Source organism: Cynocephalus volans, chromosome 3, assembly GCF_027409185.1.
Source record: "Cynocephalus volans isolate mCynVol1 chromosome 3, mCynVol1.pri, whole genome shotgun sequence".
Lineage (NCBI taxonomy): Eukaryota > Metazoa > Chordata > Mammalia > Dermoptera > Cynocephalidae > Cynocephalus > Cynocephalus volans.
In genome coordinates, this window is record NC_084462.1 from 145542002 (window position 1) to 145564517 (window position 22516).

At 42.0% G+C, this 22516-nt stretch overlaps 1 protein-coding gene across 1 annotated transcript; it reads right to left on the minus strand.

Moving 5' to 3' along the window:
* Positions 1-13817: 13817 nt before the first annotated feature.
* On the minus strand, positions 13818-18379 carry GPHB5 (glycoprotein hormone subunit beta 5). Its single transcript, XM_063088534.1, has 2 exons — positions 18176-18379; positions 13818-14006 (listed from the first exon to the last, which is right to left on the minus strand). The coding sequence occupies exons 1-2, from the start codon at positions 18377-18379 to the stop codon at positions 13818-13820; spliced, it is 393 nt and encodes a 130-aa protein (XP_062944604.1).
* Between the last annotated feature and the right edge of the window lie 4137 nt (positions 18380-22516).

Here is a 22516-nt window from a genome sequence, read left to right on the forward strand (position 1 = left end):
TGTATCAGGCAGCCTTCTTTTAAAAAATCGATTATTCAGTATGCTAAAGAAATTATACAGCCAGAGAAACTAAGGGTCAAATGTGAAGCCAAAGAGTTTGCAAAAAATTTACTTTACTTCTGATAATGAGGACCTGGAAAAGAGAATAGATTAATCCCTCTAAATTTCTTAACACTGGAGACAAGTCTCTGCCTACTTTACCAGTTATAGAGCTTTGCACTTGCCCCCCTCTTTTTCTCATCCTTTCTGTATCTCCTATTCCTGTTATTATATATCACCTGCTTGAGGGCTTCAGAACTTCCTTCAGAAGGAATTACAACAACAACAACTAAGCCTTCTAGATTTCCTCTGGACTTCACTGTACACAATTCCAGGCAATCCCGTTCATTAAAGCAAAGAAAGATCATTGTAAAAGAAATGCCAGAAGATTCATCGTGCAAATAAGGACCACAACTCTTCTGATGCAGTAAACTGTTTCACTAGCAGGAATTTTCAACAGAAAATAAAATCTGAAGAATTTGCTAAAGAATGGTTTAAAAGTTGTTTTTTAACAGTTTGCTTAATGTTTTGAAGAAGGGATCCAAAGAAGATCAGGTGCGCATTATTTTGAAGAAAATATTTCCTGAATAAAGAAGACAAGCAGTCCTCTTGGGAAAACTTAATGAAATACAATTTGTTTTATAAAGTGCTACATTATTTTCAATTAGATACATAGTTCACTTATTATCTCTGAAATAAATTTTTTACATTAAAATCTAATTAATTTGAAGAGTTAATTGGGCTACTATGGAAAAATTTGTTGGTATTTTCCTAGTGGCTCATTCATTTCCTAACCAGTGGAAGAAGGGAAGCACGAATTATCATTTTATCAATGGATCTAATAAAGCCAGAAGTGGAACGAGCTGTGAGAATTTGTTCTTCATTCAAAAATGCTTCCACGGAAAAACAAAATTCCAGAAAATTCCCCCTCTCCTTACCTTTCATTAACTACAAAATAAACATATTTCCAAGAGTAAGGAGTTGCTGAGCATTCGTTGATCTAGAACTGTCCTAAAAGGCACTGTACCACCATTCTTCTGCACCACTTTTCACATTGCCTGGGAAATGATTTTAGACCTTGCAACCCTCATCTCTACATCAGTCTCTCTGAATTTCCCTTTGAGATTCTGCTTCTTTTATCCCTCAGTCTCTTCTGTTTTAACCTTTGGATTGAGCTACAGCAAAACATCTTCGTGGAGGTCATACAGGAAACCAGAGAAAAATTCCAATCTCCATAAAGCAACCACCAGGAAAGACTGCAGAAATGCTATTCAATGGTGAATGATAGTCTGACATCAATAAACTCAAAGACTTCTCCAAGAAGAAATGACTTGGAAGAGGCATTTCAAAAAGGAATCGTGCTATAATGGAAAAGGTTTGGTTCTGGGTCAGAGACACCCGCGGTATGTGCTGCTTATTATCTGTGTGACTTTGGGCAAGTTATTCGGCATCTCTGAGCTTTGATTTCATCATACGTAAAATGGTAATGGAGACTGGAAGATCGCAAGAGTGCACCCAGGTATCTCAGGAGCTGCCATGGGCAGCCCCCCATCCAGTAGATAGCAGGAGCATACCCAGAACTTCAGCAGCCACTGCAGGCAGCCCCCAACCTGGAAGATAGCAGAAGTTCACTTGAGGACCTCAGGAGCCAACACAGGCAGGCAGCCCGCACGGTTGTCACAGACATCACTTCAATGCAAGTGGTCCTCCACAGCCGCCACCACTATCACTACTGCCACAAGGTCAGCCTGCCACCACAGCAGCAGCGACAGCCACTGTGCAGGCAGCCTGCCAATCACTTAACTGCACTGACACAAGTAGAGTCACCAGAAGAGCCCAGGGAAAGAGGTGAGTAAGCACAGACCCATGACCCAGTGGCTCAACACTTGGGGTAATTACACTGCCACATGCAGTGGGACTCCTGGGGGTGGGAGGTACATGTGCAGCCCATGTGACTGCCTTGATCTGGGGAGACACATGTGGAACCCCCTAAGAGTGCAGAAATCTAGCATACCCAAATAGAATAAGAAAATCCTCAGTCACCACCAATGATCCCCCAACTGGGGGAAGCAAAGACCCAGGAGGAGCCTCTGCCTATAGGAAAGAGGAAAGAGAAAACTTGTCCACAGTCACCCATTCAAACTGAGGAGCTCCAATATACCCCAGTGCACCCATCAGGATCATGGGACACTAGCCAGGGTGCAAACAAGCCCACCCAGGGCCATACACCCCAGCTAAAGAGCAAAATTGCACCCAGGCACTTCTCCCAAGAATGCAAGAACTTTCCCATATCCTCAACAAACCAACATGGTGTCACTGACCTCAGCAAGGAATCACTAAGTACCCCAGTGCCTACGCCACAAAGGCACTCACAAACAACTCCAACACTGACTACTGCCAAAGTACCCACACAGAGACTACACTACTGTTTCTACCCAGAATCAATGCTAAAACACTCTACTGAATGGTTGACATAGGACACATCTACATGAGGAAGTCTCTCTCCTCAAGGCCCACTCCATGGTAATAGATGAAGCAATTGCTCTACCGGATGACCAAACATCAATGTAGAGATACCAGAAATATGAAAAAACAAGAAAATATGACACCACCAAAGGAATATAATAATTCTCAAGTACCAGACCCCATAGAGCAGAAAATCCTTGAAATGACTGAAAAGGAATTCTGAGCAATAATCTTAAGGAACCCAGTGAGATACAAGAAGATTCAGTTAGGCAACACAGTGAAATGAGAAAAGGTATCCAGGATGAGAAGGAGAAAATTTACAAAGAGATTAATACCTTCAAAAAGAACATAGCAGAACTACTGGAACTGAAGGACTCATTCAATGAAATAAAAAACACAACCAAGAGCTTAAGCAGCAGGCTAGAGCAAGCAGAAGAAAGACTTCCTGACCCTGAAGATGGTCTTTTCAAAATAACCCAGGCAGACCACAAAAGAAAAAACAATCTTAGAGAATGAAGAAAATCTAAGAAAGATAGCAGACAACCTTAAGCACACAAACATCTGAAGCATGGGTGTTTCAGAAGGGGAATAGAAAGGAAAAGGCATTGAAAACATATTCAGTGAAATAATAACAGAAAATTTTCCAGGTATAGGGAGAGAAACAGACCTTCATATACAGGAGGCTCAAAGATCCCCAAAGAGATTCAATCCAAAAAGGCCCTCTCCAAAACACATTATAGTTAAACTGGCAAAGCTCAAAGACAAAGAAATAATCTTAAAAACAGCAAAAGAAAAGTGTAAAGTCACCTATGAGGGAGTCACCATAAGGCTAACAGCAGACTTCCCAACAGAAACACTACAGGATAAAATAAAATGGGATGATTTATTTAAAATACTAAAAGAAAAAAACTGCAAGCCAAGAATACTATACTCAGAGGAAATGGATAAATTTCTGGACACATACAAACTACCAAGACTTAACCAAGAGGAAATAGAGTACCTGAACAGACCAATAACAAGCAATGAGATTGAAGCAGTAATCAGCACTCTCCCAACAAAGAAAAGCCCAGGACCAGATGGCTTTACTACCGAATTCTACCAAGTCTTTAAAGAGGAATTAATACTAATTCTCTTCAAACTATTCCAAAAATTGAAACAGAGGCCATTCTCCCAAACTGAGGACAGCATCACCCTGATACCAAAACCAAATAAAGATACAACCAAAAAAGAAAACTAGACACCAATATCTCTGATGAACAGAGATGCAAAAATCCTCAACAAAATATTAGCAGATACAATAAAGCAACACATCAAAAAAAAGTGTACATCATGATCAGGTGTGATTCATCCCAGGGATGCAAGGATGATTCAACATATGCAAGTCAATAAATGTGATACATTACATCAAGAAATGCAAGGACCAAAACCATATTATTATCTTAATCGACACATGAAAAGCATTAGACAAAATTCATCACCCCTTTATAATAAAGACTCTCGGCAAATTAGGTATAGAAGGAAAGTATCTCAGACAAAAAAGCCATATGCTACAAACCCACTGCCAATATCAACCTGTATGGAGAAAAGCTAAAAGCTTTACCCTTAAGAACAGGAACAAGACTGGATGCCCAACCTCACCACTCTTATTTAACATAGTATTGGAAGTACTAGCCAGAGCATTCAGGCAAGAGAAAGAAATTGAGAGCATCCAGACTGGAAAAGATGAAGTCAAACTGTGCCTGTTTGCAGAAGGCATGATCCTGTATAGAGAAAAACCTAAAGACTCTACAAAAATGTTCAGAGCTGATAAAAGATTTCAACAAAGTTGCAGGATACAAAATCAACACCCAAAAGTCAGTAGCATTCTTATACTCAAATAATGAACTAGTAGAAAAAGAAATCAATAAAGCAAGCCCATTTACAATAGTAACCAAAAAAATGAAATACCTAGGAATTGATTTAACCAAAGAAGTGAAAGACCTCTACAACAAGAACTACAAATCACTGTTGAAAGAAATTAGGGGACACAAAAAGATGGAAAAATATTCCATGCTTTTGGAGTAGAAGAATTAACACTGTGAAAATGTCCACACTACTCAAAGCAATCTACAGATTCAATTTAATCCCCATCAAAATACCAATAACATTCTTCACAGAAATAGAAAAAAATCCTAACATTCATATGGAAGAACAAAAGACCCCAAACAGCCAAGCAACCCTCAGCAAAAAAGATAAAGCCAGAAGCATAACGCTACCTCACTTCAAATTATACTACAAAGCAATAGTAACTAAAACTGTCCCGACCCGCGGGATATTCAACGCAGACCCTGGAGGGGGGAGTGGGAATTGGATGGGACAAGAGATGAGAGAAATGGAGACAAGACAGTATTCTGATCAAGTCTCGTTTATTAGCCAGAAGGTCACAGCTTATATAGCCAGCAGGAGGGAATCAGCAGATAAGGAAGTGAGCAGCAGATGGTTTACTAAGAAAACCGCAGGGCAGGTTGTTCCAGGAAATGGAAAATTCCCATTATCTATGGCAAGTTGCAAAGTCTCCCACATCCATAGTGCACATGAGGGGGAGGGACGGAAGATAACAGCAAACAAGGCTCTGAGGCCTCAAGGCAATAGCCGGGCTCTATGGCTCCGGACAGGTGCCCCTTTTTTATTATTTCAAGCCAAGAGAACCTCTCAGGAACTGTGCCTGTCTTAGGTTGGGGCAATCCATCCTGAGCATTGTACCCGTCGTAGGATTAGGCCGCATCAATGGCGGCCCTCCTGTCTTAGGTGGAGCGTACGGGGATGTTACCCTCTTACCCTTCGTTGGCTATCCAGTCCTCACAGGGGAGGCATCCCGCTAATTTGAATTCAGCGGGACATGTGAACCACTTTGTTCTTGCATCTCTAGGCGTTGGTAATGGACCTGTATAGGCCTTGCCTGAATAGCCTCAATTTGCTGTTTAATGAATGCCATAAGTGTGTTGAACAGAAAAGGACCCAATGAGAGCAAGAGGAGCAAGCGTACAAGCGGTCCGGAAAGGGGGAGGAGGTAAGGCAAAAATCCATTCAGCCCGGTCCAAAGGGGGTTAGCCGCTAGCTGTTCTCTTCTCTTTTCCAGGTCTTCTCGCAGCTGTTTGATTCGGTTTCTGACTATACCGGACTTGGCGTAGAAGCAGCATTTTTCATGGAGGGCTAAACAGATACCTCCCTGTTCTGTAGTTAGTACATCTAAGCCTCTTCTGTTTTGTAATGTTACTCTGCCAAGGAGTCTAATTGATCTCGAAGATCATGTATAGTTTGGGAAATAGTTTGCATATCTGAGATTAATTGGGTAGACAATTTGGTGTATTGAGATATAGAATGGCTAAGGCCAGCAGTTCCAGTCGCAACTGTGGCAGAAATCCCCAGTCCAGCAAGTAAGGTAATTAACTGCACGGCTCTCTTGGCCCTCCTAGCTATGTGATCAATGGAAGGGACAGGGACAGGCTCGTCTCCGGGTATAACGTCTACATCGGGTAGGAGAGAAGCTAAAACACACAATCCCGTCCAATTAGTGGGTAACTGGGTATAAGCCTCATTGTTCCCACAAACAAAGACTGAGCCATTCTGAGCACACAGGGGAGTAGAGATGTTAACAATTTTCAAACACTGAGCAAATGTGGCAAAGCCAACATTAATTTTTTAACTATTGTTAACTGAGGGAGAGCGGTAGCAAGAGGAATTAGTAAACTGTAAAGGCTGTACCTGTAAAGGAAGGGTTAAGCAGCACTGTCCCTCAGAGGAGTAATTGGAAAGCGAGGTGGGGAAGGCAAGGGGGAGAGGCTGTCCTACTCTTAAGCAAAGCCAGCAGTTCTAAGCAAGTTTATAATCGGAGGCATTAAGCAAGCTATGGGTGGTTTGAAGGATGTTGGAGGTCTGGGGGTCGAGTTTAAACTCGTCCTTGGCCTTAGGCAAGGCTATAGGGTGATATTGTAAGGGGGGGAACAAAGTTTCGATCATTTTTTCTATTTTTCTTTGTACCTTAAATGTCCTAGCCTGATCTGGAGGGCCTCCTCCATCAGATACATGAGTAGGAGCAGTAAGGGACCAACACACAGGTTGGCCCACTGTGCCCGTGCAAGGGGCTAGGCTATATTTAGACGAGGGTGATCCGACAGCAGAGGGGGGAGATGCAAACTCCACTCCGAAAGACCCTGAATAAATTTTATCTAAGGTGACTGTATAATATGTACTGTTTCCATGGGTGCATAGCTGAAAAGCAGAGTAACAAGAACTATGCATAGAATCAGCAAAAGTCTGACAGGGCATGGGCCAGGGCGCCCGTCAGCAGTAGGTATAGCCCTAGGCTTATCGACACACCACCACTCGAGGGATGACGTCCCTGACCAGCCAGCCTGGAAAGCCGTGCGATCACCACAATCTACGGATGACCGAGTATTCATTGGAGGACTGGAAATGATTCCTCCTTAATTTTAATAGTGGATACTTTTTAGATCTCTTAGGTACGGCACCGGCTGCCTTGACCTCCTCACTCTCGTCTTCTAGGGAGATTAGATCTACGTCCTCCCTAGGCGGTGGAGAGGGATTCCGGAGGTCAGTCTTGGAACTGGCTTTTAATATTTTTTCAGTTTGGGCCACAGTTTCTGAAACTTCTGGGGATTTTTCCCTATCCTGAATCATCCCTGATTAAATTCCAATAGGAGAAGGCAGTAACAGGGACCTTTTCCGGCCCGAAAGTCTCATAGAAATCTTGTAAATAGTCTCCAACTCAAGACCACTTTTTATAATTAATAGTCCCTTCTTCTGGGAACCAAGGACAAAGATCCTGCACAAAATCAAAAAATCTTAATAGATCAGTTGTTTTAACCTTTACTCCTCATGTCTTTAAAGCCTTTTGTAACTGTCTTATGTAGACGTCATGACAACTTAATTCTTGTCCCATTATCGGTCGCGCTTACTCACCTTATCCTGACGCGGCAGGTTCCCACGGAGGACGAAGGTTTTACTCTTTCGTTTTCAGTGGTCGACCCTCCGATGCGCCGTCTTCCTCACGGTATCTCCCGTATCCAGTGCCCCACGTTTGGGTGCCAGAAATGTCCCGACCCATGGGATATAACGCAGACCCTGGAGGGGGGAGTGGGAATTGGATGGGACAAGAGATGAGAGAAATGGAGACAAGACAGTATTCTGATCAAGTCTCGTTTATTAGCCAGAAGGTCACAGCCTATATAGCCAGAAGGAGGGAATCAGCAGATAAGGAAGTGAGCAGCAGATGGTTTACTGAGAAAATCGCAGGGCAGGTTGTTCCAGGAAATGGAAAATTCCCGTTATCTATGGCAAGTTGCAAAGTCTCCCACACCCATAGTGCACATGAGGGGGAGGGACGGAAGATAACAGCAAACAAGGCTCTGAGGCCTCGAGGCAATAGCCGGGCTCTATGGCTCCGGACATAAAACAGCATGGTACTGGCATAAAAATAGACACTCAGACCAATGGAACAGAATAGAGAACCCAGAAATCAACCCACCTACTTACAGCCAACTGATCTTTGATGAAAGCAGGAAGAACATATATTTGGGAAAAGACTACATCTTCAATAAATGGTGCTGGGGAAAAACTGGACATCCATATTTAGAAGAATGAAACTAGACCTGTACCTCTCACCATATACCAAAATCAACTCAAAATGGATTAATGACTTAAATATAAGACCTGAAACAATAAAGCTCCTAAAGGAAAACATAGGGAAAATACTTCAGGAAGTAGGACTGGGCAAAGACTCTACAAATAAGACCCCAAAAGCAGAGGCAACAAAAGAAAAAAATAAACAAATGGGACTGAATCTGATGTAGACTAAATTGTGTCCCCCAAGCTTGATCCCAGCTATGACTGTTAAGAGGGTGGGAAATCCTATTATGGCCATTGAAAGGTGGGGCCTTGAAGAGGTGATTAGATTCTGAGGACCATCCCCTAATGAAAGGGTTAATAATGTTGGTCATGGATGTTGTTCAGAGGGTAAAAGGAGGGCATATGAGAGTCTGTCTCTCTGTTGCACCATTTCACCACGTGTGATACTGCACTGCCAAAGTCATCACCAAAGAAGGCCCTCACCATAAGTGTTTCCTAGACTTTAGACTTGTCAGTCTCTGAAACTTTAAGCAATAAATTTCATTTTTGTACAAATCACCCAGTTCTAAGTATTTTGTTATGAGCAACAGAAACTGACTAATACAATATCAAACTAAAAAGCTTCTGCACAGCAAAAGAAACAAGTAACAGAGCAAAAAGACAACCTGTAGAATTGGAGAAAATATTTGCAAACTGCATCCAGTAAGGGATTAATATCCAGAATGTACAAGGAATTCAAACAACTTAACAGTAAAATTTTTAAAAAGTAACCCAATTAAAAAATGGGCAAAGGAGCTAAATAGGTATTTCTTAAAGAAAGATATACAAATGGCCAACAGATACATGAAAAAATGCTCAACATCACTAAGCATCAGGGAAATGCAAATCAAAACCACACTGAGATATCATGTTGCCCCTGTTAGACTGGCCATTACCAAAACTACAAAGAATAACAAATGCTGGGAAGGATGCCGAGAAAGGGAAACTCTTCTACACTGTTGGCAAGACTGTAAATTAGTGCAGCCATTATGGAAAACAGTATGGAGGTTCCTCAAGAAACTACAGATAGAACTGCCATAAGATCCAGCAATCTCACTACTGGGTATATACCCAAAGGAATGGAAATTATCACTTTGAAGGTGTTTACACTTTCCTCTGTGTAACCGAGACAGAAAAAAGAGAAAGAATTCACTCAAAGTACCATCAATGAGGCCTGGAGGGACTGCAGCCCATCAAGGGAGCAGCAGCCCCGATCCAAAATCAGCCTTTCTTTTTATTTGCAAGATAAGAAAGTTTCACAAGAAAAATCAGTTGATTCGATCATCAAAGAAGGACATAAAAACAGGCAGTGTTACAGAAGGGAATTATAGCTAAGTATAGCTTTAAACAACTAAAACTAGTAATAGCAGTAAAATTAACAATGTGATATTCCAGAATGCAATTTGTAAAAAGCTAAGTTGATCCATCAACAAACTTGCCCTTATTAAATTTTTTTTTACATACTTCCTACAGCCATTTCTTTAGCATATTTAAACAGCATTCAAGCAGTTTTTTTTAACATATCTAAAGAACAATCAGTAGGTTAAATAGTCAATAGTCATTCAAGCTGGAATCAAACCAGCAACCTAAGTACACAATCCCATCCCTAAACAATGATTAGAATTGATTAGATGGCTCTTGCCAACCTTATCTGTGGACTGTTGTCCCCTACTCAAGAACCTTTTGGCTCATTCCTGCATTACCTAAAAATCCTATTCTAAGATCAAAGGAGAATCAAGATTTCTAACCCACTACATGAAGGGATACCTGCACTCCCATGTTTATCACAGTTCTATTTACAATAGCTACAAGTTGGAACCAACCTAAATGTCTGATGATGTATGACTGGATAAGGAAAACGTGGTATATATAAGCAACAAAATACTATTCTATCATAAAAAAGAATGAAATTCTGCCATTTACAGCAACATGGATGAACTTACAGAAAATTGTGTTAAGTGAAATAAGCCAGGCACAGAAAACAATATACTACATGTCCTCACCCATAAAAGGGAGCTAAAAAAATAAATAAATTTTAAAAAAGAAAGAACAATGTAACAATCACAATGAGACATTGAACTTTCAAAAGGAGAGAACAGAACTGAGACCAGCAGAGGTAGGAAAGGGGGAGGGGGAGGAAGGAGAATTTAGTGAGAAACTGGGACAGAGCCACAAAAAAAAAGATTACATTGTGTAATGTTGAATAAATTAATAAGTAAATAAATAAATGAAGGAGAGATGAACTTGGGGAAAAAATGGTAATGGTAAAACGGCAATAACAATGTTTATTAGCATGGTTGCCCAGTTCCACAGCAGCTTCTCCTGTCATCAGCTTAAGCATACAAAGGACAGACACTGTCCAACTTTTCTGTGATGCAGACGCCCCTCACTAGCACATTCCTTGCTGCCTTAGTGAAAGGAGTGTTGCTGAACCTCCAGGTGAATATAGCCAGCTGGTGAGTTCTCTGGTCTTAATAAATTTGGTGATAAATTTATTGTAGCAGTCCCATATCTCTGAACCTTTTGTTCCTCGGTATTCTGCCAGGAGAGCTCTGGCATCTTCTCTCCATTAATGCAAGCCACCATTTCCCCAAAGCTTGAAGGAGTCATGCCAACAGCACATTGGGACCAGAGGTAGGTCCTTACACGATGCTAAATCCTGAGAATTCCCCCATAAGGATAAACTTTTCTTATCCAGTCTTATACTCAGCCACCCTCCTCCTCTCATCTCAGTCCAGCACCTTCAAGATCCATTGCCAAGCACATTCTACCAATTCCTACTGGTTTACATTGTCAAGTCCTGAAACTCCTTCAGTGGAGAATCTTGTTCCTCTCCCTGCAGGGCAAGTCTTTCCCGAGCCAGATCATTCTGAGACTTGACCCTAATTATCCATCCAGAACTAATAAAGAGTTGTGGGCAGTATTTGAGGAGGGCAAGTATCATCATATAATTTATCCTTCTTGGCACAGTCTCCAAGCAAGTGGAATCTGCTCCCCTCTGGCAAGGAGGAGCAGGTAGAACTCTTCTGCAGGGGAACCTCAAGCACACCCACCTAATTTTCTCTATTCCAGGTCTCTGTGTTCCACTCCTTCCCTATCAGGACCTTGACGTAAGTGTAGGATACTTGCCAAGGTGGTATATTCAGCCTTTTTAATAATTCAGCTGCTCTCCCAATGAAATCCAAGGCCTGATTTTCAGCACAGTCAGCCCTCCAGCTGCATTAGAAGAGAGTCTCTTCAAATGCAGCTTTCAACTCATGCCCTGGGAGGCTTTGATTGCTCTTAACAAGCAGCTAATCTTACAGTCCTTATAATTATCATTGTTCTCGTATCTCCCAAATATTATGGGCATTGTATTAACAGTGCATACCTGTCCAGGTATATCCCATAGCAATTCACCACAGAGGAGTCTTAGTAATTGTGATACTACAGCATGCCTTGTTGCTCTCACTGCCTACTGCATTATAGCTGAGCTTCCCAAAAGAAAGCTATGCTGGATTTTATCCATGTAGATCCCCCTTAGATCCACTCTCCACCTTCTTCAACCTGCTGCCCAAGAGGCTAACATTTACAAACTGAATCAATGGGTTCCCTCACTCTCTGCCTTCCCATTGGATTCAACCAAAGACTAGAGAATGAGAGGAGAGTGAGGTTGGGGTACTCGCTCCCCCACCTCCCTCCTCACCATGCCTCGATTTGGTAATGACTGCAACCTCCCAGCAAAGGCTATAGCTCCTGTCGGACATCTCTCTCCTACAGTTTTCTTTGGGATCTGATAATCGTTCTCTCTTTCTGTTCCTTCAGCAGAGGGTTGCCCATTGCTTCTAAACCAGAAGTGTTTCGCCTGCCTTTGTGGGTTTCCTTAACTCTGCCCACAATATATAAATAGTCTTTTCATTAAACTCTCTTCAATCTCCCACTGTGTGTATCATGTTTCCTGCCAGGACACTGACTGATGCTGTGGTCATCTTTTCTCAAATTCTGGCAAGTACTTACTGCCTCAGAAAATCCTGAGGAAAGTTCTTGGGGATAAGTTGAAAACACTAGAGTGGTACCACCCAGCATCATCCCTAACCATCACCCACTGTCCCAGAAGAGACCCCAGGCACTTGACTCCATTTTATGTTCACGTGACTTCCTTTCTTACCAACAGATCCACTAATGGATGGGGATTTTGCTCATGCCCTTTGCTCCCAGGTGTTCATCCCAGCTCCCCAGTGCCTGACCATCAATCCCAGCATTTGCTCTACTGTGTTTCATGGGGACTCATTGATCCTTCATTCAAAGAATGATCCTTGTCTCCCAGCTGGGATAGGCCAGGGGTATGTATGCAGATTGCACCACCTTTGGGACTCATGCTATCCAGACTCATCTGTCTGTGTCCCTCACTAAACACGACATCCCAAATTAATGCTTAAGTAAAAATAACCTTGTAGTTCATTTCATGTGCTTCTTGCTGTTATTCCAAGTGTATTAAAGATTAAAAAGACTTTTTTTGAAAGCTTTCAGAAATTCAAAAGACAGAGGACATGCTTTATTGGCATTAGTATAGATTTTCCTGGCATATTATGAAAAAGAAACAAGGTTAAATTCAACTCCAAAAATGCCAGAATTAAAGACATTTGTATAACATTAGAGTTAAAAAAAAAAAAAAAAAAAGTTACAGAATCAGCTGCTGTAAGATTTTAGAGAGGGCAAGAGCTAGACAATCACAGACTTTTTTCCTCTGAGCCAGCAGTGCAGTTTTGTCCCTACAAATATGTAAAATGTCTGAGTTTAATAAATTACAATTTAAATTTAAAATATGCTAAATGTGGAAGAATACGTGTGATTGACCATTTTGCCATAACTTTGGAAGAACATCACATTCCTGTGACATGAGTTTAAATTTCATAAATTTTTAAGCCTAAATGATAGCTTCTAATTACATTTTTTTCTGAGTATTTTTTTTTTTTTTTTATCACAAAGTAGCCTCTTTATTAAGGATCTTAAGGGAATTCAGAGAATTTTGCTTGGGAAAAGAATTACCCAAATTCAAGTACCCTTTAATTTGAGCTATTCTCTTTATCAATTACCTCTTCTTTATCAATCTGAGCGGTCTACATTTCTTGTGTCAATAATTGCTCAGTTGAAAGGGAAAGGGAGCATTTTCTCTAAGGAGGTTTGCAGTTGGATTTCCTTTGGGGTAAAAAAGATTAGTACATTGATTTTGTTAATTTCTAGCCCTTTAATCATAAATCCAGTTAGATATCAGTGGTTAAATAGAATGTAAGAATTTAAAGATTTTTCTAGTCTCATTTCCTAATTACATCCAATGCATTTAAATCATATGCATATTTTGAGTCCAAATTGGTGCAAGATTGTGATGTACAAATTATGTTCCAAGACTCAAGGCAAAGAAAAATTAATTTGCAAGTGTATGAATCAGAGAAATTATTTTGGTGAAGGTACAAATATTGTTTTGCATTTTTAGTATAAGTATGCTGCATCTGGGCCTTCTGCCCAGACACAAGGTAATCTCCCCCACAGGTATGGTCAAAATTAAAAAGTCCTTGAATCCAGGGGATGTAGCTACTTGTGCTGCTGGTGCAGGGGATTCCATGAGGCTCAAGGCTGCCAGCTGCATTCTGCAGACCACGCCAGATTCAGATGGTCTCACACTCAGTGGTGGCAGTGGAGCAGGCTCCGCAGTCACAGCGGACAGCCACAGGGTAGGTGTAGAAGGGGTCAGCTCCTGGGGCACAGTTGGGCAGCTTTACGGTGACCTGTTTTGTCTCATTGTAGGTACAGACTCGATGATGAGCTTCAATGTAAGGGGGTTCCAGAATGGGCTTCTGTCCCCACAGGTAGAAAACAGGGAACCCATTAGCACATACCATCCTGTTTCATTTTCTTGGAACCATTTATCACTACCAGAAACCAACTTGTTTTTCATTTGTTTGCTTATTGTTCTGTCTCCTAGAAAGCAAACTCCAGAAAGCAGGAAGCTGATTTTATTCAATACCATATCCTGAGCTCCCTAAAGAGTCCATGGTACACAGCAATTGCTCAGTAAATATTCAACAAATGAATAATCTTGATCATGGCAAACAACTGGTCTTCCCTCTTCCACCATTACCCCTTACAGTCAGATCAAGTCATCCCTCTGTTCAAAGCCCCAGTGACTTCTCATCTCAAGCAGAATAAAAGTCAGAGAGCTACAGTCACCCTCAAGACCCTATATCACCTTTTACTTTGTGATATGTGTGTGACAATCCCCACCTTGCTGACCTTCCCGCTAAGCTCCAGCCACAGTGGTCTCCTTTTGTTCCATCAGACCCACCAGGAACAGTCCCACTTGAGGGTCTTTGCACTCATTGTTCCTCTGCCTGGAACATTCTTCTCCCATGTTGATTCACTCTACCAACCTTAGGTTTCTGTTCAAATGTCGCCCTCACAGGGAAGCATTTCCTATCCATACTATTGTAAATTGCAACACCCCACCTCCATGCCCCAGAACTTCCTATCCCTCTTCCTGCTTTATTTTTCTCTGTAGCACTCATCAGTACCACGTGACAGATCTTTTATTCATTTGTGTGATATTTCTCCCTCTCTAGAAAGTAAACTCCGGGCCGAGCCCGTGGCGCACTTGGTAGAGTGCTGCGCTGGCAGCGCGGCGACGCTCCCGCCGCGGGTTCGGATCCTATATAGGACTGACCGGTGCACTCACTGGCTGAGTGCCGGTCACGAAAAAACGACAAAAAAAAAAAAAAAAAAAAAAAAAAAAAGAAAGTAAACTCCAATAGAGCAGGGATTTTTGCCCATTTTTCTCACTCCTGTGCCTCCACTACCTAGAATAGTTCCTAGGAGGTTCTCAGTAACTGTTGTTGGATCAATGAAGGCAAATAGAGCCAGGCCAGGTTCCTGAATGCTCTGTGTGCTGTTCTGATAACTGAAGGATTCATTCTTCCTTCGCCTTTTATAAACCTTGAATTCAGGGATAATTTTGATAAACAGCACATAGATCAGAGAAAATCAGCACACCATAGCAGTTAAAAACCTCAAATCCTGCAGTCAGACTATTGAGCTCAAGTCCCTCTGTTCTACCACTTGCTGGAAACCTTGGAACATCCACCTAATATCTTGAAGCCTCAGTTTCTGCACCTGTAAGACAAAATGTCTACTGCATAGCATTGTTGTGAAGACAAGGAAAGATGACACATGCCTTGCACAATGCCTAGCACCAAGTAAATGCTCAGTAAATGTATTGTTCTAATCAGAGCAATTATTACAAGGAAGTAATAAAAATAATAACAACAGGCTTTCAAAGGACAGTGCCTGCACTTGTTCTGGGCAAGAAAGGAACATATATATTTAGGTGTAGGCCCAAGATGAAGCTCCTGCATGACTGTCATAAAAACAGCAGCCTTGCCTTTGACAAGGACCACATCAAAGCTGGATTCATCCTCAACTGTGTTCTCCTACTTTTCTTTGCTTGCTTGGTGTCTTCTCACCCTCAGTACTCTGGGAACTTAGGCAGACCAGACACCCAGTTAAATCTAAATTTTAGATAAACGAATTTTTAGTATATGTCTGTCCTGTGCAATATTTGGGTCAAACTTATACTTAAAATTTGTTGTTGTTGTTGTTTATCTGAAATCTGAATTTATCTGGGTTTCCTGGCATTTGTTTTGTTTTGTTTTAGTTTGGGGTTTTTTGGTTTGTTTTGGTAGGGGATGGAAGGGGTTGGTGTTTTGGTTTTTTTCCCTGCTTAATCTGCCAACTCTAAACCCTAGAAATAGCTATTTTCAGCAACAGTTCTACCTTTGAAAGTAAACCTGGCTACTTTATTGTCATCATGAACATCCCTATTTTCAGACATGGTCCCCAGTTAAGTAAGATATCCAAAAAAAGTGCTTTATGTCTCATAAACTTTCAGATGACTGGAAAAATGAATCTCATTGTTTTATTTACTTTCTGTGGGTATCCTCCCTTTTCATAACTCAGTAAAGGCATAAATAAAAGCTGGCTAAAATTAGGGAGAATCCTGTTCTTCAATGGTCTCGGTGCCTCAGTTTCTCCTGTGAGAGCACAGTCCCTGACCTCCTGTGAGTGAGCGTGATCCAATTAAAGATGTTTGTTAATTTATGCGGAGAGGAGAAGATGGGCTGAACTGAGGGGAAACAGGAGTTTGAGAATTTGGCACAAGGGCTGGCCCGTGGCTCACTCGGAAGAGTGCAGTGCTGATAACACCAAGGCCCCGGGTTCGGATCCCATATACGGATGGCCGGTTCGCTCACTGGGTGAGCGTGGTGCTGACCACACCAAGTCAAGGGTTAAGATCCCCTTACCGGTCATCTTTAAAAAAAAAAAAAAAAAAAGAATTTGGCACAGAAAGAGCTCCAAACAGCCCAGATATGAAATGTGAGCAGAGAGAGGCATGGCCAGGCCACGCCCTGAATATGAGAAGGGACTAAAGTCCCCTGAGTAAGTTCGATGTCAACTGACAGACAAAGTATACTCAGAAATACTGAATTTTCATTTGGCTATTAGGTCTCAAGCCCCTGATTGATGCAAAACTAAAGCTAATTTGCTGGAGTAGTTTCATTTCATTCAGAGATTTCATCACCATAACCCAATTCCATTCATAGGGCCGTAATTTTATCTAAGTGATAGCAGGTTGCTCTCTGAGTCCCTGAAGAGAAGGACAGTTTTCCTGATGGCGGTGTCCTCTCGTGGTGCTCATGTGCTTCTAAGTTGGCTTCCTCCAGGTTAGAGCATATACAACTCCAGGTAGGATTCAATCCCATTGAATTCAGTAAATATTTATTGAATGCCTTGTTTCATACACGACACTTTGACAAAAGCTGTGAAAGTCACAAGAATGACCTCTCTGCCCTGAAAAAACTTAAAATCTTGTGTATGGGGGAGGAAGTTAGACAAAAGGTAGAGAATAGTCCAGGGTTTACCAGGGAGTCAGAGAAGGCTCCACAGAGTTGGCACTGGAGACAGGCATGTGACAATGACAGATGGAAATGAGAAGGGATGTGAATAAAGGACCAAAATGAGATTTCACGAGGGCTATTTAATAAAACCTGTACTTGACAAGGCCAGATCTAAGAATATGTGCAGTGCCCAAGAAAGCAGGCAGATGCCTTATTGCTGAGGACCTTGAAAGCTGGTTATGGATCTGCAGTAGCGGGTGGTCATTAAAGGTTTCTGAGCTAGGGAGTGACAGGCAGAGCTGGTACCACATCAGTCACCAACATGGGTCTCAGTGAGAAGAGTCAGTCATCACCGCGGTGGGATTTGACGGGTGCTAATGGCCCTCTTCTTCACCCCTCAAACAGCCCCTCGTCTCAGCCCAGTAGGATTCTGTGTTCGAGATGTTTATTCCCATTTTAAATGCAATGCCTCTATAAAGGCCAGATGTAGGTGAATTCTAAAGGGATTTAATGGATCTGCCAGTGATAATCACAGAGGGTCCGGGGGAATTTAGGGCACAGTGGTGTGGGAGAGGCCCTTACCGAGGGGCCTGGGACCGACCCTCACTCACCACTCAGCTTAGGGCCTGTCTCTTGGTAACTGGCTGACTTTATCACCGATGAGGGAATATAAGGAGGAGTTTTGATCAAAAGCTTGAACAAAAAAATGTATTCCCAACTTTCCACTGACTCTACATGATTTTGCAGTCACCTCTTGAATCCCTCCTTGTCAGTTGGAAAATGGGTAGAATAGTAGCACACCTTGACCCTCCGGAGATGATTCCCACATACATAGACACCTTGTAAATGAAATTATTAATCTCCTCAATGCTTCGTTAGAGGGGCAACATCATATCTCTTTCAGATCATTTTTGGAAGATGCCAAATCATTGTTTGTGGGATTTTTTTTTTTTAATCCACAGGAAAGGGAAGATGCCCCAGTTCTACTCTCATCTCATTAAAAAAATAAACGCTTAAGAGTCAGGCTCAAGCGGCTGTCCTTGAAGGCACCACTACCTGCACATGTCTTAGCTACTCACCTCCCAGGTCTCACAGCGGCCCCAGCAGGCATCCGTGGTGATCCGAAGGCCCCTGCAGCCTGGCTTCTTGGCCAGGAAAGTAAACTCCCTCACAGCACAGCCCACAAAGGTGCTCAGGTTCCCGCTGGAGGTGCTGAGGACACAGACACAGCCAGCCAGAAGGAGGAAGGCCGTGGGGCCAAGGAAAAGGTACGCCAGCTTCATGCTATTTCTTGGAGAGGAAAAGGAAAGAGAGTTTAACAGACCCAGCTGCCCTTGATGGGGCAGCCAACGTGTAGATTGCTATCAAAGGGAACTTGCTCTTAGCATTTCAGGAAAAAGGAGACAAGAAATTTTAAATGCAAAAAAAGAAAGCAAAGAAATTGTAAATGCTCACAAACTCCAACACAGGTTGCCCAAAGTTTCCTGTAACAAGCTTCAGTATGGATTCCAAGGACCCACTGTGCTCTCCAGACATCCTGTAAGGGCATTCTCAGGTTTTCCCTTACTGTGACCCAACTGCTGGAGTTGACTGGTATATTAAAGAAGTTTGTCTCGATGGTCTCTTCAAAATGAATGCTAAAAGTAATGCAAATCCTAATATAATACATGAAAACACACCAATTATTTTTATTGAGGTCCAGGGTATTTTGGTGCATGTCACCTGCTTTGCTCAAAATTATACTTTCAGTGTCATGGATGGGGAACGAATAGGGGAAAGAAGATAAATATTAACAAGAGTATTCCCTCTGTGTATTGTTACTAACCCAACCCACCACAAAGCATAGATATGCAGAAGATACTGTGAAACCTGGCACTTGACTTGGTGGTCATTCTTAAAGATGTGTCTAACTCACTACAAATTGCCTCTGATCTATGCTTCCAATGTAACAGCACCTAGCTGTGATTCTGTTTAAATCCAAATGATGGAAAGCATAAGAGGTATCTAAAACATCCAACCTACAACCAAGTCTGTGCTCTCTGGGTCTTGGTCATTTCCTGTGCTCTTTCTCAGGAGCCAGAATCATTCCTTCATGCTTGGCCCACTGGACAGAACACTCCTGGATGTCGAAGTAAGGAGGACAGCGCATGTTTAGGACCCACCACCACCACCAAAAACAATAATTCATTATGGCTTAAAACAGTCTGTGAAATTATTTATTTCCAACCCTGATCTCACCGTTCCTACTACCGACCTGTCACTGCAGCAGGTTCTCTGGGCTTCCCCTCAGGTGGAATGAAGTTACAAATATGGAGAAGCACTTACCTAATCTTGCTGGAGCCAACGCTTCTTTTAGCACTGAAACTTGCACCCAAGATTTCAGAAAGTCACAATGAGTGGTAGAAGTTTGCTCTGGGCAAATGTCTCTACCCTCTGTCACTGGGCTGCTCGATTGCTCAAATATATAGGAAATGTCTCATCAATCAAAACCAAAGAGAGGCAGTTCCTTACAGGAACTACTAAACACATCAAAGCCATGGAGTATAAAGCCAGTCTCTATTTTCCAAAACTGATTAGCTTAAAGGGTGTTGTTTTGTTTCTTAACATCACCTACTGAAACAGAAAGTTACCCTGGTGGGTGACATAATCCTCGGGAAATAGTCAGAGGTAGTTCACCTGGTTCTCAGGAGAACAAATGCACTGGGGCAAGATGGATTAAATTTTCCCTCATGGTAACCACAAGTTTCCTTTCAAACTGGAGTAAGTCACAGGCAGCTCGTGGCAAACTCTTCCCTTTAACTCACAACATGCTTCAATACATTGAAAAGTAACAAAACAATAAGTCTTACTGGAAAGAACACAGGATCACTAACTAAAAAGATGGGAGTCACAGTGAGGAGAAACATTCTGAAAGTCTTAAAATTAGTTCAGTATTGAATAATATTAATAATACCTTAAGATGAATCATATAGGAAAAAATACCAAGATGTTCAAAGCGATTATCTTCTAACGTGGGAATTAAAGATACCTTTCATTTCTTCCACGTGTTTTCAACATTTTTTACATTTTCTACACTGGACAGACTTTTGTAATAGAAAGTCAATTCATATTAATATTTTTAAAATTTAAAACAACCAATAGATATGACTTTGTACTGCACACAAGGACATTCAATGCTGCTTTAATGGAGAGGTTTCATTAGATTTCTGGTCTTAAAAGGTTAAAATAAGAACAAAATAATATTTTATGAGTATGGGACATAGTTTATATTCCAATCCACAATAAAAGCATACAAATGGATTTAAAACCTACTCGGTCATGGCATTTTTCTGGGTGCTCTAAAAAGTAAATGAAGCAGACTTCATCTTCGCCCTTAGGAGTTTACATATCATAGCAAATAATGACATAGCCAGAGACATTTAAGATGTACATTAAATAAATAGTGAAACCAAATAAAGAAGTTAAAGCATTTCCATTTTCTTCAAAGAAAGGTGCTCTTTAAATACACGTACTACTCATTAAAGGTTTGGTTTTTCAAAACATCTAACAATGCTCAGTGAGTCCATCAATATCCCACCGTATCTCTAGAGTTGGATTACACGTGTTTTATACACAATTGAACTACGTTTGAAATGAAGGATTTTCTTCAGCCCTTTAGCCTGTGAGTAGCATAACCAGGACTGGGTACCACAGGGACAGACCTCTTACCTGGCATGATCGTCCTAACTTGCTGGGCCAATCGGTAGTGAGCTGCCATCCTCAGCCGTGTTTCCAAAGACCTGAAACATACATCCTTGTGTCTGCAGTTTCACAAAATACTGACAACAAAGGCAGGCCAGGAGCACCTTTCTTTCACAATGCCCCACTTCCTCACGATGCAGAGCTGCGGCATCATGGCTTCCACCCCACCAGCACTAACCTACAGTCACTAAGCATCTACTTACCAGGCACCGTGGAACCTGCTGTGCTCTTAAACATGTTATCTCTAAACGTTATGACAATTCTATAAATCAATTATTATTTTCTCCTTTATACATTGGGAGAAATGGCGTCTCAGTCATTTTGTAATCTACCTACTTCCAAAGCCATCAACAACACTAGGGAGGGATGGCAAATGGGTTTGCTTCATCCCTGCAATCAACTACAGTCTATTGGAAGTAGCTGCCGGGAACACTGTGTTAAGAACATGACTGAAAGCATTCCAAGCACAGAGGGCAGCAACCCATCAGCTCCATCACAGGTGTAGAAGATGGGAACGGTATATGGCTGCCACATTGGCGATCCCTGCACTGGGCCCTACCACTTGCCTCTCTCTAGGCAGAGTGAGAGGCTCCAATGTGGTTTCCAAGGCTATTTCAAACCCTGAAACCTACAGAACATCTCTGCACCATGGTCTATACATCTGCCTCCTTCCTACCATCTATGCTGACATTCCCCCCATTAAAGCCACTCTCTCAGGTAGCAAATATGTGAGCAATGTCTCCAGGCACAGGCCCTGGAGAATCTGCTCTCAGTCTGTTCCACTACCATTCTCACATGGATTCATTGTCACCTTGGAGGATGAGTCACAGGAAACAGGTTCAGGAGGGGTAGGAAGAGGGGAGAAGGGGCATATGTGAGCAGTCATCTTGAGGTCTGGGGCAACACAACAACGGAGGAGGAATGAGCGGAGTGTCAGTGCCTGGAAGGGGTGACTGAGCAACCAAGGCCTGGTTCAGGGAGGGCAGCCCCAGCTGGGGAGGGCTCGGGGGTGCACTCCGCGTGCAGGAGATGGAGACAATGAAAGAGCCTGGAAGTTCTCTCTTCCCTGGCTGGGCCATGCTAATTCTCATAGCACAACTTCCTTTGTGACTACGTTGGACAAGTCAATTCTTTCAGCCTCAGTTTCCTCATCTACAGCACAGTGGGGTTGGACCTCACAACTCATAAGGTCCTTCCCAGCTCCAGAATTTAAGGATATGCAAGCTATTTTATGAACAGAACAAGCCGAGGACAAGGCAGATGGAGAATCCATTTAATAATAATAAAGTCAGCCACATTTGTGTTCAAATCTTGACTCTGACACTTGCAAACTTGTGATCATGGACAAGCCCCGTAACCCCCGAGTCTCAGCTTCCCACAATATTGAAAATGCCTCCTTCATAGGGCTCATCTGAGGATTCTACAAAATAATGTCTATAAATTGCTTATCACAGTGCTTGATATGTGATAAGTAGGAAATAAATGTTGTTTCTCTTACCTTCTCAGGAAATGCATCATTATTGTGTGTACCACTGAGAAATAAGAAGATGCCAATAAATAATTGTCACACCAGCAATTGCTACGCATATTCTGATTTCAAAGGTATTAGATGTTGGGGGGAAATGTGAGTCTGAGAATAGAGGAAGCAAAATCTCTGGGGACTATGAGACCTTACCAGC